The 17,783-nt window shown below is 36.8% G+C and overlaps 1 protein-coding gene across 1 annotated transcript; it reads right to left on the reverse strand.

The window, feature by feature from the left end:
- Positions 1 to 3,122: 3,122 nt before the first annotated feature.
- On the reverse strand, positions 3,123 to 17,307 carry LOC102718702 (ABC transporter G family member 49-like). Its single transcript, XM_040529594.1, has 24 exons — positions 16,787 to 17,307; positions 14,256 to 14,379; positions 14,068 to 14,153; positions 13,907 to 13,991; positions 13,455 to 13,614; positions 13,270 to 13,346; positions 12,802 to 12,855; positions 12,630 to 12,720; positions 12,228 to 12,529; positions 11,527 to 11,808; positions 10,376 to 10,689; positions 9,843 to 10,003; positions 9,625 to 9,728; positions 9,395 to 9,548; positions 9,088 to 9,180; positions 8,884 to 8,957; positions 8,116 to 8,448; positions 7,668 to 7,958; positions 6,667 to 6,750; positions 5,641 to 5,774; positions 5,140 to 5,373; positions 4,538 to 4,709; positions 4,135 to 4,389; positions 3,123 to 3,677 (listed from the first exon to the last, which is right to left on the reverse strand). Exons 1-24 carry the CDS (start codon positions 17,287 to 17,289, stop codon positions 3,408 to 3,410), a joined length of 4,437 nt encoding a protein of 1,478 aa, XP_040385528.1. The 5' UTR covers positions 17,290 to 17,307; the 3' UTR covers positions 3,123 to 3,407.
- Positions 17,308 to 17,783: the final 476 nt, after the last annotated feature.

Genomic DNA, 17,783 nt, shown 5'->3' on the forward strand with positions numbered 1-17,783 from the left:
GAGAAAGTAGACAGAGAGAGAATAGAGGGATGAACTCTTTTGTACAAGGGTGATTATAACTATTTATAGATAGGGAAGGTGTGTGAACATGGTGTGAACACATCCCATTAGTGAAGATAGGTGTCAATTCACAATAGGTTCAATTAACATGTGCTAATTGATTATCCATATATCTTGTATGTTAATAGAAATGACCTAGAGGTGCAATTAAGAGTGGTCCGTGGTATGACCAGAAAAAAATTGAACGAGGCGTGGTTAGAGGGAAACAAATTGTAGTCTAGAATTGTATTTTTTTTTCTTGGATAAGATAGTTGCATTCCTTTTGGGATGGGGGCAACAGTTTCGCCACAACCCGTCAAATAGTTTTTAACTTGTTTCCACGACTTTTGATTTCTCTACTCATACCATTCCCCCCTTAAAAAAATTCAGATGCTTTATATTTAACTACTTCATTCGTTCCATATTATAAGTTATTTTAGATTTCTGCTAAGTCAAACACTTTATGTTTGACCAAGTTAAGGCAAAATATAACATCTTTGTTATGCTATAAAAGTATATTTAATAATGGATTTAATAAAACTAATTTAGTGTTGTAAATGCTAGTGTGTTTTTCTATAAACATGGCTAAACTTGAATATGTTTAACTTCGGGCACAGCTAAAGTCACTTGTAACATGAAGCAGAGGGAGTGACTAGCTACTCTCAAATCTAAATCTCTCTTCCTACTTCCAACCTGATACCCTGTACTCACAATCAAAGCATTTTAGCCTCCAGGAAATTTCCTCAATGCAGCCAAAGAGGAAAAAAATAATTCCATCTGTTTGTTCATAAGCACTCGCTAACTTTTCACCAGACATAGAATTCTCCGAAATTCCATAACCATCAATAATACGATTGAATAAGTCACATTTCTATTCTTATGCCCGATTATTTTTGTCAGAACTGAATCTTACTATTGCTAAGACTAATTATGTTTATCTCTGAATTCCAACAATTTTTTTGTGAATTACTTTTTCTTTGTCAGAAACCGTCCCACGGCACAATTATATATTTTTTTCAAATACCTACCAGACATATATATATACCTTAAAAAATGAGAGAAAAAAACATTTTTTTCAAACATTTTTCCTCGCATTAGAGGGCGTCCACGTCCCCAGCCTCTGTCCTACTTTCCTAAGCTTACATTTTGACTGACTTTCAATTTGGATACTCCCTCTGATACAATCTACTTGTCATTCTAGATTTGTTTTCCAAAATACTTATCATTATCACATTCCAAAGTACTTTTAGAAATGTCTTTCCATTCCTACAATTCAACAGTATATATAATTGGTATTCAGAAAAAAATTGGGTGTCATGATCCTTAGATTAATTTTACATATAGTTCAAGAACACTTACACAAACAAATATCTGTCTACCACCGATCCAACTCGAGCAAAAACCAGTAGTGTTTAATTATGAATATTTGAATTATGAAACATGGAAAATCTATTGCAAACCAAATACAACTCAATATTTATTAGTTGCAAATTTTGGAATCATTAACAACATGGACAAGCCAAGGTTTAAACTCCAAACAGGGCGTGTCTCGGTTAATTATGAATTTTGGAGTTATTGAAAAAGGAAAACTATAATTCCGATACAAAACCGAGTACATGACGGTATTTAACAATTTTGAAATTCAAAATTCAAAATATAAGATAACATAATTCAGAATTAATAACTAGCTGTTGTAATTTAATCACTGATAGCATTAACCCTAAAAGGATAATGACTCAGTAGGTATAGTAACTTCCGATGATAAAATTGTTTGAAGCATGCATAAACTGGAAGAAGCCCTTATATCAAACAGAGGAGAATGGAATCCATATTTTTCTTCGAGTGAAGTGCACCAGCAGTCCTTAAACTTATGTGCATGTGTCATCTAGGTCTCTGAACTCTCAAAATGTATTTTTGGGTCCCCGAACTTGTCTGGGGGTGTCATATAGGTCCAAACAGGTTCTGACCCGCTCCATCCGCTGACGTGACATCCACGATGGCGTCTACGAGAAGAGAGAGAAAAAAATAAGGAGGAGAGAGATAGTGACATCTGTGATCCACATGGCCCCACCAATATGTAGGCGCCACCGTGGCATGCGACGTCAGCGGATGGAGCAGGCCAGAGCCGATTGGACCTATATGACATATGCACACAAGTTTAAGGACCGCTAGTGCACTTTACTCTTTTGCTTCTTTGTGATTATTTTTCCAAGGGTTTTTTTATTATACTTAAAAAGTATCTCAAGATACCAAGAATCATAGTGTAAAAAGTGTAGTACTTTGAGATATTTTTTTAAGGACGGTAAAAATGCTCTATCCCGAAGGTAGCAGGGCTGGTCCTTAGGTCCAAAGTTTATGTCGCTATCGTGGTGCCTATAGATTCGGTGCTGAAACCTTGTCAGTGACTTTGCAAGCTTACAATCTATATTTTGCATATATTTCTCCATCGAAACCAGCCCTCCTTAGAAAAGGAAAAGCGAGAAAACTCTGTTCTGGAAGAAATGCAGACAATAAGTACATTCTTAGATATGGGTAGGTACTTCTTTCTCCTATGTACTCTCTCTAATTTAATAGTTTTTGTTGATTTGGACATCGGCATGGTATTCCAAATCTATCTTTAAATTGAATTTTCTATTAAAATATATAGAAAAAATAATATTTAATTTTATTAAAATAGTCTTTATGACTTATCTATAAATGTTATCCTAGTGTTTTAAAACTAAATATTTTAGAAGTAATAGTCAAAGTTTTAAAAGTTTGATCCCGTTATTATTTAAAGCGACAGGAATTATGGAACTTGAGGGAGTAACTGGTTGTAGCTTCTTTCGAAGCAAAGATCGGATGTTGTCATCCATTATCCTCCTGCTTCGTCTGCATGCCATTAACCCTCTTTAATTGGTTGAAACATGTTCATTTCATTAGAAGGGAAACAAATTAAAACTGTTTCATTCAGTCACTGTGCACGATGAAAAGTAAAAGGAAGAGAAGTGACTTCATGACATCTTATTAATCTTTTTTTGCAAAGCAAAGGCTGATAATAGAAGCATCTTTTGACCAAAAACTTCCTCTGCTGCTTTGGGTTGTTGTCAATAAATTTGCAAACGCAAAAAACATAAACACATGAATGGATTTCTTAAAAGTGGTTGCAATGTGATAAGACAAAAAGTTTCATCCATGTAGAGAGAGTTGATATAAAAAAAATGCTTTCACAACATTACAACCTTTCATTACCCACTTATCTGATTGTGTCAAAGTTGCACACTGGAGACTGCAGTGTCCAAAGGTGCACCAAATCTATAAAATAGTTACTAGAATTGTAATGCATGTAATCTCAATACTAATCTTCAAGATATAGGGTAAATATCTGCCTATCTCTTTTGGAAGTTGAGTCTTGAGATGCTGAAACCGAAGAGGATGGCAAAGATGACAGGGAAGGCCGCCAACAGTATGGCAGCCAGTGGCAGCAGCTCTCGGTGGAAGCCAAAGTAGTCCCTCACGAACTCTGCGATAGGTTTTGTCTCTCCAAATACGAGGATCTTGCCGCCATCGTCAGATCCGAACTGGGTGGTGAAGAAGAGATTCAGCGTCCATGACATTGGGGAGATGTAGTACAGCCACTTCCACCATATTGGTATACGCTGCAGGCATGTCAACAGCCATGGCCGTTTTCATTCATCTTGGTTGTATATATATGTTTGAGAAAATCTAACAAATGTCATTGACAAATGCTTAATTCTAAGAAGTGTCATCGATGAGTGCGAATTCTATAGAATATCATCGTATAAACGAATTTGTCTAAGAAATGTCATCGCTGGTAGGGTTCCCTCTGCATTTCTCCATTAAGTGCTATAGTATGAAAAGTGTATTTAACAACAAAAATGAATGGAACCCTAACGGCGATGACATTTCTCAGACAAAGTCGTTTGTACGATGACATTTTCTAGAACTCACACTCGTCAATAGTATTTCTTAGACTTGTACATTCGTTAATGGTATTTCTTAAATTTCCTCTAGGTCTTTCTAGTATCAATTGGAGCAAGCTGATCATAAGCATGATGAATAAGTACGGAATAAATATCAGTGGGCATGACTTACTGGAGGAGGTACGATGAAGCCAGAAATGAGGTTCTGTGTTGTGTAGAACATGGACGCAAATATTGAGGCCACCTGGACGTTGGGGGTGATCGACACCAGCAGCATTCCAATGTAGAGGAAGTAGAGCAGAGTGAAGAACATGGTGTAGAAGAACCAGAAGAACTTCACCCCTGTCCATGCATACCCTATCATCGGGTATGCTATCGACATGAACAGGACTAACTGCACCAACACATAGGGAACCTCCATAGCTATCTGTTGGAAGATCACAGTCAAAGATATATAAATGATGAAAAATATGCAAACAGTAAAATTAACTGTGTGATGCAGCGATCTCTGCAACCAGTAAATCAAATCAAGTATATGTGTAGATGTGAATCCAGTGAATCAGACTATGATTGACCTGTGCAAAGGAGTAAGCCCAAGGCGAATACATTCCAGCAAACCTTTCCCGGTATACAACAGAGCGCTCAATTGCGATGAATGGCATCACTGACTGGCAGTTGTTGATACCAATGAAGAGGGTGGTGCCATACATGCATCCCAGTATGGTGAAGAGACCTTGCTGGTTATTTCTATGCACAAACAGAACATCAGTTAATGTAATATCCTGAATTTTCCTAGTCTAGGATCCTGTACCACTACTGATTTAACCAATGAATGCAATCATGTCCTTTTACCCCTTAAATCATGCATTTTACTGGTAGTATTATACTACTCATCCGTTGATTTAAAAGGGTATTTTGTTATTTTGTTAATTTTTTTTTTCGGCTATCAAGATCACAATAAGAAGGATGATATTACCCCTTCAAATTTTTACTACACCTAATATTGTTGGTAATATAATTTAATCACAGTCGTCTGATAAAAATAGATCCACGGTATGGATTAAATTCTACTACCAGTATAATGCACCAGAGTCAGCCCCTAGTAATTAATAGCAATATACTTTCAGTGATGCCATGTGAGTTGATAAATCGTTAAATCAAGTGGTGGTTGACGTACATGTTCTTGATGCTGCCTTGCTGCCAGTACAGCACTCCATAGATGATGCTAGAAACTGCCATGAAGACGATCCGCACCAGGTTATATGAAGGGGTTCTCCAATGTGACAGGCACTGCTTCCATAGGCAAGCTTTGAACTGCTCCCAGAACTTCTGCGGATATCGTGTTGGGAAATGGAGATCGCTTGTACCTGGAGGTGGCATGCTCAAGCCCTTTACCAGCATGTGCTTGTCCCTTCAATCACAAGTACTTACTGTTAGGAATTTTTTTCTGCAATTTTAATTTTCTTCAGAATGGGGGATCTCTATAAAGTACAGTGGCTGTCCAAAGTCTATACTAACAAATACTTCCTTTTCTGATCTGTGCTTGTCTTTGTTTCTAAGCTATCATTATAATATGCCATGCAATATTAATATTAATATTTCCTCATGAAAAAATTGATATTGTCTAAATAAACATGATATATGAGCTAATAACAGCGATATGCTTTATGAAACTAACTTGCACATTGATGATTCCATGTAAATTTGTGCAAAATCTACTCCGAGTTGAGCTTCTGAAGACGTGGAAGTAACTTCTAGCACCCATGTTGATGGATTGTAGTTCTCCTTGATCTTGGGTATTCCAGGTATTGACTGAAAAAAGGGACAACAATAATTTCAACAGTACTATATTAATTTGTATAGCACACAGTAAATGAGAAGAATTCAGCTAATATTTAATGATATATTCTCACTTAAATAAAACAGAGCAAAACTATATTTGATATTGGTTGCCACATGATATGTAAATGTGTAACGCACATTTGGAGTTAGGGATTGTAAGATGGAACAATAACACTGTTATGCAGATACATCTTTTTGAGAATATATAAAAGGTAAACAATTTTAACTACTTTTTTTTATTTCAAAATCAGAAAGAAACGACATATAAAATGTTACAGAGAATGATCCAAAATGAAGGGAATGATAAATAACTATACCAATAAATACTATCTTTTGTTGTAAGAACCTAAATTTACATGCCTACTAATCTTGATTACAACAGATCAGGACAAAGAACTAAGGAAAAATAAGAATGAGTTAAATAATATACGCAGAAGAAAAACTATTCATTGCAATGAAGCTTCCTTGGGGCTGTTAACCAAAATTCCTTTGACATTTTTCATTTTCCCATTTGGAGATGTAACATGCATATCCAATACCAAGTACAAAATAAACAGAGCATGCTAGCCAAAAAAATGCTTTAGGTATGCAGGGTAATCTAAAGACTTGGGACTCTGGTTGGGTGCAAGGGCCATCTTGATTGGCACTACACTTAAGCATTAAGTTACCCTTTTACAATAGTACAGTTATTTATTAGAGCAATTTTACAGTACTTGAAAAGGTATCAAGAGGTATCACTTTTTTCTATGTAAATTTTGGTACCTCTTAGTACCTTAGATACTATAAAGTACGAAATTTTACATTAAAATTTTGGTATCTCTTGGTATCTTCTCAAGGACTATAAAATTGCTCTATTTATTACCTGAAAATATCGGATGACCTTATGCGAATGTTGTCCAAGTGGCCCAGCATAAATCAACTTTCCACCTCTTTTCATCAGCATCAACTACATAGCATTAGAAGTCAATTTGAAATACACTGTACTTCACTCTGATGTGAATGATTGTGTGAAAATAATTGAAACTATGTTCTTCATACATCGATGCAGATTTGAACTACGTTCTTAGACCGTTGTTGGAGAACAGGAATATATTCACAATGTTATTTCACTCCTCTCTACATTGATAAAATTCACAAGCTACATGTCTATTCAGGTGATCCGTTTGTTAGGAAGCTTTATTGCAATGCTCTTGTTGGGTGACTCATCTACCTATATCACACAAGACATGATATTTCTATTTGCTCACATGATATTTCTAATGCAAAATATGAGGAAAACCTTATTGGATCTAGAGTTACTTATGTTAGGCTCCGCAAAGAGCATTGACCAGGTCAAACAGGTAAATTGTGCAGTGATTTCATATGCGGATAAACCAAGCAGTTTAGACAACAAAGTGATATTGTGTCAGCAATCAACAGTACTAATAATATAGTGCATCAATATTGCACCAAACATGATAAATATGAGTAAAATTGACAGGTTTTTATTTAAGAATTGAGAAGAAGCTACATAACAGGATGCTGAATTGCTGATGTCATAATATGTTAGGTCTGCGACCTTGTGAGGCTCTTCATATGTAATAAGATGTGTATTTCATAGGTCTGTGTCATAAGTTATATGTGAACAGTATCCACAGGAAATATAGTATCAGACCTATAAAATGGACCAGTGTACCCTGTAATCAGTCAACTAATAAAGAAACATACAATTTGGACTAGCTTGATCATAGTCTCCAAGCGATCAGCATGAACTCAGTGTTTACCCTCTTCAGACCCTGACCTTATTATCAATGAAATCACTGTCCTTAACATGTAGAAATACTATGGAATAATGTCATATATTTATATAATGTTGAAATTTACCTCATCAAATGCTTCAAATATTTCAATACTTGGTTGGTGAATCGTGCAAACAACAGTTCGACCTGTGCATGCCACATTCTTAACTGCACGCATGGCAATAGCAGCTGCTCTTGCATCCAAACCTGATGTCGGCTCATCCATGAATACAATTGAAGGGTTTGACACAAGTTCAACTGCAATTGTGAGCCGTTTTCGTTGCTCTGTAGATAAACCATTTACCCCAGGTATTCCAACCAAAGCATCTCTAATTTCATCTAACTCGATTATTTGGAGAACTTCATTCACAAATTCCTATAAGGAAAAGAGCAGGAGTCACTGAATCAGTGCAGCTCAACATTTGAAATAAACTGTCTATAATTTTTTTTATAGATATGAAAATGTATTTTCTCCTTTCAACTTTAATGGATTTTATACAACTGCAGTTTCTTAGTAGAGAAACAACACTCACTTTTCGAGTTTCTGTGTCAATTTCTACTGGAAGGCGTAGCCAGGCCGAATATGCTAAAGACTCTCCCACTGTGATTTGTGGGGAATGGACATCATTCTGTTCACAATAGCCAGATATCCTAGAAAAAGTTTTTTGAAATTTAGGATAACCTCCTATTCTTATGTCTCCTTCAATAACTCCCCCAGTTTTTCTTCCAGCAAGAACATCAAGGAGGGTTGTTTTCCCTGCTCCAGTAACCCCCATTAGTGCTGACAAGACACCTGGCTGGAATGCCCCTGTGATGTTATGGAGTAGTTGTAGTTTGTTCCCCATGGAACCTTTCTCCCTCATTTCCTGCAGCAAGGAAAATGGTGGTATTGATCAGTTCCTTTTATGACTTTAAAAAGAATGAAGCTCTCAATTCATATCTACAGAATGTTTCTTTTAATTTAGTGTTTTGGAAAAAGCCTAGAAGCACTATTAAGTTCCCGTCGTCAAGAACTAACCTTTATTGACAAATGTCCATATGGGAGTACCAGGTCCATGCCCACAAATGGATTGAACAAATATATGTATATATATATACACACAATTTATCAGCAAGCACAAGTTATCCTCCATCTAAGCATAGCCTTATTCAAATATTACTTTTCCTGACTTGTTAATTAAGATGCCATTTAACATGGAATCATATCTGAAGCTCAAATTTGATTTTAGTTTTAATTAGTACCTTATTCATTATTAGAAAATCATGACCATAAAGAAGAAAAGTTATTATATGATAATTACCGGAGGAGCATGAACGTAGTAGTTCACATTTTGAAACGACAGTGTAAGGGGTGTGAAAGGTAACGCGATCTTCCCTGCACAAGATTCGATCATTGATAAATCTGTCTGCTTTTATCCATTTGCTGAGTTCTATTTATTTGCATAACGTACAATTAAATTAACACATCCTATGAGTTACTGAAACAATTACTGATTGCAACTTACTCATCCCAATCTTGACATCCTTGGTCATATTTTGGTCTCTGCCATGTAACATGTTTACCTTATCATGAGAAATAATAGCCTGAGAAGTTCCAGCTGAGAAGGTCATGGAAGGTTAGAATAAATGTTACATGTAACCACGTCAAACACTTTGTGTTTTTGAGCAGATTTTTTTTCCTCCATTTCAGTTGTTACATAATTCGTGACTTGTCATATATGTTTCGACTAAGTTTACTACTCAGCTAGAACTGTGAGGCCTATTTTCTCTTCTGCTCCTAATTCAAAGGACACTTCATCCATAGGCACTTACATTGTTTTATGGTCAAACCGATGGCAAAACCTATATTGAATAATAAAATAAACCCAACCAATGCAGCAACCGCAATCCAGTAAAAGTAGTCAGGGAAGTCTAATCCACGATCAGTTAGTACCCTCCTCCCAATTGTTACACCAGACATTGTGACCTATAGTAATCATTTCCATGTGAGTGCATCTTGCAAACATTTATAATTAATTCAAAATATCTACCTTAATATGTACCTTCAGCCATCTTGGTGCCAAAAACTCATTTCCAGTTAAACCTATCTCAGCATACGACAATGGAGAGAACCAGAACCCCCATTTTAGCCAATAAGGCATTGATGCTGTAAAAAGTGTCAGCAATGTTTTTTAATAGTGGTGTATGCATTTCTTTAAGAAAATATAACCCATCTCTTGCTTGTTTCTATGTAATTTGTGTAAACATGGCAGCATCTTACATCGAGGAATGAGGAAGCCGCCAAATAGAAGGATGACTAGAGATGAGATTGTACCACCAACTGAACCAGCCACCATTGTTTGGCAGTATGAAGCAACACATCGGAACAATGACAATGCTCCTGTGTGGATGAGGAAGAGGACGAGGAGCTGACGGAAAAATCTAATCAGAAGAATGATTCATGTTAACATAACACACTTACTTTGCCTTAAAACCTAAGGTCTTTTTAATAGATATACATAAGTCATAACAGTTATCAGATAATGTAAATAATATGCTTAAGAAAAAATCATTAGACTAGATCACTGCAAAGCTACTAAATAAATCAGAGTCCTTAATAATCAGAAAATAGCATTGACCTATGCATAAAATGTACAAATGGCCATATATGTAACAAGATTGTATAGCAAAGCTGTTGACACAAAGAAGCATAACTTGGAAAGTTGGCAACAGAAAATGCCATAATAAGTATTCAGTACTTCTGGGTAAGTGGTAGCTAGCTACTTTGGCTTTTACAAGAGAATTGTACTGTACCTGGGCGTTTCTGGAGTATATCCAATGAGATAATAAGATATTGATGTCCAAGCTATTGACTCAACTAAAGAGACTGGAACTTTTAGGAAAAAAGCTGGTATTGCATAAGCCCATCCAGGATATAAGTAGTGATCTCTCTGTTTGTAAAAGACTGGCAGTCTACTAATTGCCATGGCCAATTCGGGGAATCCATTCATCATTAGCAGGATCAGTGCATAGAAGAGTGAACCCATGTAGTAGTTAGCATTAATTATATCGAAATTCATATCTGTGTGCAGAAATACTGTCCCAGCAATAACCGCAAGTAGTCCAAGCTGAAGTAAAAGAATGTGTACTGTGTTAATCTCTGATGGACATGTTCAGAAATGCAAATTACACCACAGTGTATATAAATTTTAATTTATTATTTCTAAAGTCTTTCAGAGATATTCATCTACGAAAAACACTACAGCTAGACCTTTTCTAGAAGTTATAGTTGTACCCCTGAAGTACATAGAAAAATACAAGGAGATGAACATTCATCATTTTAGTTGAAACATATTGAGGAGCTAGAATTGAACACCAATTAAGACGTAGTGCAAATTATAGGTGTCATAACATTTTCTGTAATCCATTGCTGTTGTTTTTACAATATGCAAAGCAATGTACTGAACATTTATTTCAAACCCCTGTACCAAGTGTTACAACTATTCCATCCCTAGTCCCTAGCTAGAATATCTCACATCAGAACACACCTAAAACTACACAACATCCGCATATCCTTGACTGAATTACTTACCTATCTAGTGTTTCCTTACAAAAAAATATACATTATGTTGCTTGTAAATTTTGGTATATCTCTATTTGCAGCTAGTACAGATAGTTTGCAGACTCTGCATATGAACTAGAATTCTATGTACACCCATCAATACCTAGCTCCAACACTTCATGTATTAGCATGTTTCTTCTTTTACACAAGGCATCCGCTACTTAACATGTTTCTTGTAGTACATAAGCATTCTCGTTAGCATGTCCTTATGATACAGAATGCAACCACTAGTTAGCAATGTTTACCACCACATTACAGTTCAAAATATAAACACTAGTTAGCAATCCATCCACTAGTAAGGAGTTTCAGATCATTTTCTCAGCAAAATGTAGGGTTTAGTTACCTGAACAGCTTTAGTTATGTAAACGTAAGCATTCCTTTTCATCAGAAGAAGCTCTCTGTCAAAACAAGCCTTGAGGAGATGCCACTTGGACAGTGAGTAGATGCTGCAGGACAAGACATTCTCCTGCCCTTTTGATGTATCATATGGCTTAGAAAGATCCTCAGCAAGATTCTCACCAACTTGAGATGCTTTAAATTTATCACAGAACTGGTCGACGGTCATGAAACTGTATCTTTTTTCGCTATGACTCCAGTATTGTTGTTGATCTTTTTTTGACAAAACCTATTCAAAATTTTGGAAGAATGACAAAGTTCTAGTATGTGATGGTATATATGCTAAAAAACACTAGTCAGAAAGTCCAGATTACGTAATCTATAGAGTGTTTTTAGTCATCGGCATATTGCAGTAAATGATATAATAAGTTGCAAAACTGATCTATACGGCTAATAGACATTCTGCCTGATTATGTCAATATAAAGAATCAATTTCATTCTACAATTACAGAGGTTCAGTTCTGAGGCTTTTGTGACACATATCTAGAATAAATTTCATTCTACAATTACTTTATGTTACCCTGAAAGCTGTCAAATAAATTATCACCAAGTCATAACACCAGAGGGTATGAACTGAAAGAGGATCTTGTTGACTTTACATCAGTCCAACAATTAGTGAGATTTGGCAAATAATGGTTTAGTAGATACCTCTTGAAGAAAGTCAGCGACTCCTTTTCTTGCAGGGCACTTGAACCCACATGATTCAAAAAAATTCATAATGAAACTTTTTGAGCCATGACACAAAATTTTTCCTTCTGCCATAAAGATAATATCATCAAAAAGATCATAAGTTTCAGGGGATGGTTGAAGAAGTGAAACCAGTATGGTGTAATCTGAGATATGTGCTAGCTGTTGGAGACAAGAAACAATTTGGAAGGTTGTAGAGCTATCCAACCCTGTTGATATTTCATCCATTAAGAGCACTTTACATGGTCCTACTATCATCTCCCCTGATAATCAGAAAAGATAACAAGGAGAAAGAAAATAAACATCACTAATAGACACTTTAAGTCAATAACTTAGCAGGGTGCATTCTTCGTTTGAAATCACCTGTGGTAAGTCTCTTCATCTCACCACCTGAAATACCTCTTCTCATAGAATCTCCCACTATTGTGTCAGCGCATTTGTCAAGTCCCATGATCTATTAGGAAAAACAGAGATTACACAAAGGAAAAAAACACTGCACTTGATCCATAGCATTCTTGTTTGGAGCAGAAGGTACCTTCATAATATATTCTGTTTGAATGCTCCTTTCTAAACCTTCCATTGATACTGCCTACGCAAGGATAGCTCAATTATAATGAAAAATGATTACATTTTAAACTATGATATGATTTTAATAAAACATTCTTCAGGGTGGTCCTAAAAATATCATATCTAGTACTTTAAAATCAGTCATCCTCCACCTCTCCCCTCTCAACTCATTCCATGAAAAAGAAAGACCCCAAACCTGACCCATTATGAAAAAATCAGCAAAGAAAGAACTGATCATGTTTCCATCCCTCGACCCCGTTGCAACGGACAGGCATCTAGCTAGTATGAACAAAAAAGGCTAATATGCATTCAGTCTTATTTCAATGTGATCAGAATTACATCACAATCAATGCAATTGAAAATATGTAAAAATATGTACCCAAATACAAGAAGGTCAATTTTCTTCCTTCTTTAGAGGAAAAAGGTTAATATTTACCTTCATATATGTATCTACGTCAGGATCAGGGGTAATGCCAGCCGCCTTCTCCCTTCTGATCACTTCCTTCATCATTTCTAATTTGTACAACAAAGTTTGCACTTACTTAAGTGGGAACAGTAGCTACTTTTTCCTCAAATTAAGGTCCATAATACATTGGGAAATTGCCTCATTAACTTAGTCACCTGCCCTGCTGCCAACACCTTGAAATCTTGCTGAGAAGTCGAGTGTCTCCCTCACAGTCATCTCAGAGACATGAAGGTTATACTGACTTACATAAGCTGACGTTTTTTCTGGAACAAATTGTTCTAGCTTCACGCCATTATACTCAATTTCTCCAGTTACCTGTGATACCAACATGAATAGATACTAAAATTACAAAAGTAGGCACAGCTGCTGGTTGGCCTGGTTGGTGTCCGTTAGGACTACAAAAGTATAACAACACAAGGAGAACAGGACGCAACACAGTTGCTGAGCTTCTTACAAATATCTTGAAGGCCATGAACTGATCATATCAGATCATATGAGCTTCTCAAAAAATGCGTTTAAGAAATAGAGGTAAAGATGGTGTATCACACAACATTGGTGTGCAACTACATAAGATTATAGGGCGAATTGTGCTTGTTAGCAACCATACCGTGAGGCTTTTGCTGAGCTTTCCAGCGAGTGCTTTCAAGAGTGTAGTTTTGCCGCACCCTGGGGGTCCAAGGAGAAGAGTGAGCCTGCACGCAGCACCTAGTAGTTGAGCATGTGGCCGGAAGGCTGAAGAGTAAGCATGTTAATTACCTTGTAACTTACCTGGACGGCTTGATGATTCCACTGACATTTTTTAGGATCTGGACCTTCGACTGGTGATGGCTGAACCCCAGCCTGGCCGCGAGCAGCTGAGAGGCATTTGAACGAACAGTTGGTGGGCGTGCATCTCGGCATGAAGAAACAGAGAAAGAGAGAGGCAGGAACGGAATGGGTAGAGGTGCATGATTTACCGAGAATTTGGAGAGCGCGGAGTTCCAGAGCGTGGGGAGTGGCTTGCCGGCGACCACCTGGCATTCCGCCTCCACGCACACGTCGCGCCACCGCACCTCCACCGTCGGCGGCCGGACGCCCACCCTGCCCGAATTTCAAGAATCAAGACGACACCATTTTATCTTCCCATTGGACTCAGTTTTTTAGGATTTTTGGGGGAGTGAAGTACTTCTAATAAAATTCATGCTTTTCGATGGAGCCATGTGAGTTTAGGGTAAATTTTAATAATATAAGTTAAGTTTTTTCGTGTGTATTTCATATCATAAAATATCTTTTATAGATAATTTTTTTATCCTCTGGAAGGTATTATATTTTTTAAGTGCACATGTTAATACTTAAAATTAGTTTTTGTAAGGAGGGTAACATTCCACATCTCCTATTGTAGAGAAACATTGGGGATGTGCATCGTAAATTATAAGACAGTCCATTACTTTTTTTTTCCCTTAAAAGAAGATAGCAGTGCAAAAAATATATAAATAATAAAGAAGGTATGTACGGTTTAGTGGTGAAAGTTCAGACGGCTTGTTCCAAGTTTATCATTTCTCGATTCCATACAAGATGTATGTGAAATTAAGTTAAATAATTTAAGTTATACATATCTAAACTTTCCTTCTACAAATAAACAATTTCTAATAATAGCACAATTTATTTTTTTTCAAAAATTGAAACTTCCGATTTCAAAGTTTTATATAAAAACAAAACATTCAACTCTGAAAGTTTCTATGAACGCTAAAAATAACGTGGTGATTGGAAAAAACTAAACAACATATTTGCAATAAAAAATGTGAATAAAAATTTTATATACGTATTTTTAGCAATCTAAAATCAAGCCTGGAAAATAAACTTCATTGAAAAAACCCCAAAATTAATTTCAAATTTAAAGTTGATCGAAAAACCTAAGCAAAAGCGGAAGATAGAGGCGAATTCTGCCATGAATTTCATATGGGAATATAAATTTTCTAGCTACCATAAACTATCTTTCTGAAAGTATGGATATACTGAGTTCAAAATTGTATTCTAATACAGTAGAGCTATCAAGAAACAACAAAATCACTACAATCAGAAAAATATAAATAAATTTAAACTTATGAAAATGCGAGAAAAAATCATCCTCACCATCAATAGCTAATAATAATAATGACATAATAAATTGATATTTAGAGCACTTGGTAATTTTGCACTATGTTTTATTTATTTATATTTTCTCTAAAAAAATATTTATATATGTTTATGTAGGTTTCTTCCAACAATCATTTTTATTTTCTCAAGTGATATTCCTTGGTGTCAAGAGCTAATCCTTTGGCGCTCGTGCATTGCAAGCATATGCCCATATTATACTCGTATAGGACTTTAACCAACTGATTATTTCTGTTTCTTTAGGGGGAGAATGAACAAGTGCATTTTTAAGTGATCTACTGTTTGTATACAAATATCTTGCAAAATAGGAGTAAACGGAGGTAAGAAAATATAAGGCAAAAAAATAGGAGGTAGAAAACAACTAAATTGCATGTATGTTGGGAAAATCTTCTCCTAGAAAATATGTCTTACGTTTGGAGAAGAGGTGAATGTAATATTTGGTCGAGATGGCTTTCGATCTTTAGCACGGAATGAAATATCTATAGGCAAACCCATATACAACTTTTTTTAAAAAAATATAAACATTTTGGTTACCCCAGTTAGATTAATAACATCAAATGGCACAGAAAAAACTACATGATATATCGTGGTTTAAAATTTATCCTTATAAAGTACTTGTAAAATTCTAAAATATAAACATTTTACTATTTAAATATTATACTATAATATAAGCATCGCCGATACCATTCACAGTGGTCGCATCCATACTTCTTATTCAAACTTTATTCTATTTTTTTCTTACCTACACTCTAAACATTCAACTCCTCATCTGTTATTAAGAGCAGTAAATGCCTCAAAAAACTGCAGGTAGATTGGAACAGGTCATTTAGAGCAAGTATAATAGTAGACTATAAGTTGACAATAAGCTAATGTGGAGAAAAGAGCTAATGAAAAAAGAATGGGGTTGACTTTCATGCAAGAGACAGCTATTCACTAACTCTAAGAAAAATACATTAAATGTGAAGGCAAGAGAAATAGATAAGAGATAGACATTATAGTCAATCTTATAGCTAATCTATTATATGTGTTGACTATAATATAAGTTTATTGATAGTAATCTGGTTTTACTATTAAATTTGCTCTTAGATAGCATTGTTGACTCTTGGTCCAATGTTAAATAGTGTCGATAGAGATTAAGTTGAGTGAGTGGCCTTTATTTTGAGGTAGTTACCAATTTACTAATTTTTTTTATTTTGCATGTATAATAGTTTCGGTGATTCTTTTGATTTTTTTAGTGGTAATTTTGCAATTTTCTTATTTTATTACTTTTCTTTGTTCTCGAAATCTATAAATTTTGTTCAGATTTTATTAACTGAAAATTAAATTTCCTTGGGAGAGAAATTAATAGAGTTGCCTGTCCATTCTCTCCCGTTGCTTCTTGAGCAGCCGGACATGGTCGCGTTCCACGTCGGCGACGAGGCTTTGCACCACCGCCCGCCTCTGCACCGCCCCCAGCCTCCGCACGTCCACCACCTCGAACTCCCGCGGCGCTGCTCCGGCGGGGACGGCGGCGGCGCTGCGAGCGGGGAGGAGCGACATCCGCAGCCGGTCGGCGGTGGGCAGCCTCTCGACGGCCGCCCACTTCAGGTCCACCTCGCCGTCAGCGCTCTCCCCGGCGGCGAGGCTCGTGCTCGTCCTGAAGCTGCCCGCCGCGGAGCACCACGCGGTAGACGCGTCGTCCTGATCTGGTACTCGTCGTCGTTCCTTCTCCGCCTGGCCTCCTTCCAGGTCGTCGTCGTCATCGCCGACGACGAGCTGCCTCTGCTGCAGCTCGTCCTCCGTCTCCACCACCTCCACTTGGACCACTTCGTTCGCAGCAATGGCGCGGTCGCCGCCATGATTGGCTGCGATGACCATCTCGATGGAGGCGGTGGTACGTCTTCTACGTGGTTGTGAGTGGCGCTCGGCTGGGTACTTAAAACCAACGACTAGTTGCGAGCTGTGGTAGGAGGGATTAATTTACTAATTAATCTCGACCTACTTAACAATGTTAATTGACGCTTAATTATTCTTTCTGTTGGCAAATATATTAATATTTGTGGGTCGAGCTCGATCGTCTAACTAACTCAGTGGTGGGGCTAGAGACTAACAGTGTTTTCCGGCTACTTAAACCATTTTTTAGTTTTGCGAAAGGGCAGGTCCTGATTTGGTTTCTCGTTGGAGCGAATATTTTAGCACTCTAACGACTATGTGTTTTCAAGGGTCGGCACCGTACCCTGTTGGTCAGGTTTCGGATGTGCTTATAGGGGTAAGGGTAAGGCTTGCGTGCGTGCGTTCTTAGGAGAGTGCTTTCAGGGGTCGGTATTGTACCCTATGTATCAGGCTTCGGAGGTGTTCATAGGGGTAAGGAT

This window comes from Oryza brachyantha, chromosome 12, assembly GCF_000231095.2.
Source record: "Oryza brachyantha chromosome 12, ObraRS2, whole genome shotgun sequence".
NCBI classification, from domain to species: Eukaryota; Viridiplantae; Streptophyta; class Magnoliopsida; order Poales; family Poaceae; genus Oryza; species Oryza brachyantha.

Coding starts and splice junctions, on each gene's coding strand:
- LOC102718702 (XM_040529594.1), bottom strand. CDS start 17,289: ATGGTCATCGCAGCCAATCATGGCGGCGACCGCGCCATTGCTGCGAAC. Junction 8,449..8,883: donor ACTACGTTCATGCTCCTCCG/GTAATTATCATA, acceptor TCCTTGCTGCAG/GAAATGAGGGAGAAAGGTTC. Junction 7,959..8,115: donor TTGACACAGAAACTCGAAAA/GTGAGTGTTGTT, acceptor TTTTCCTTATAG/GAATTTGTGAATGAAGTTCT.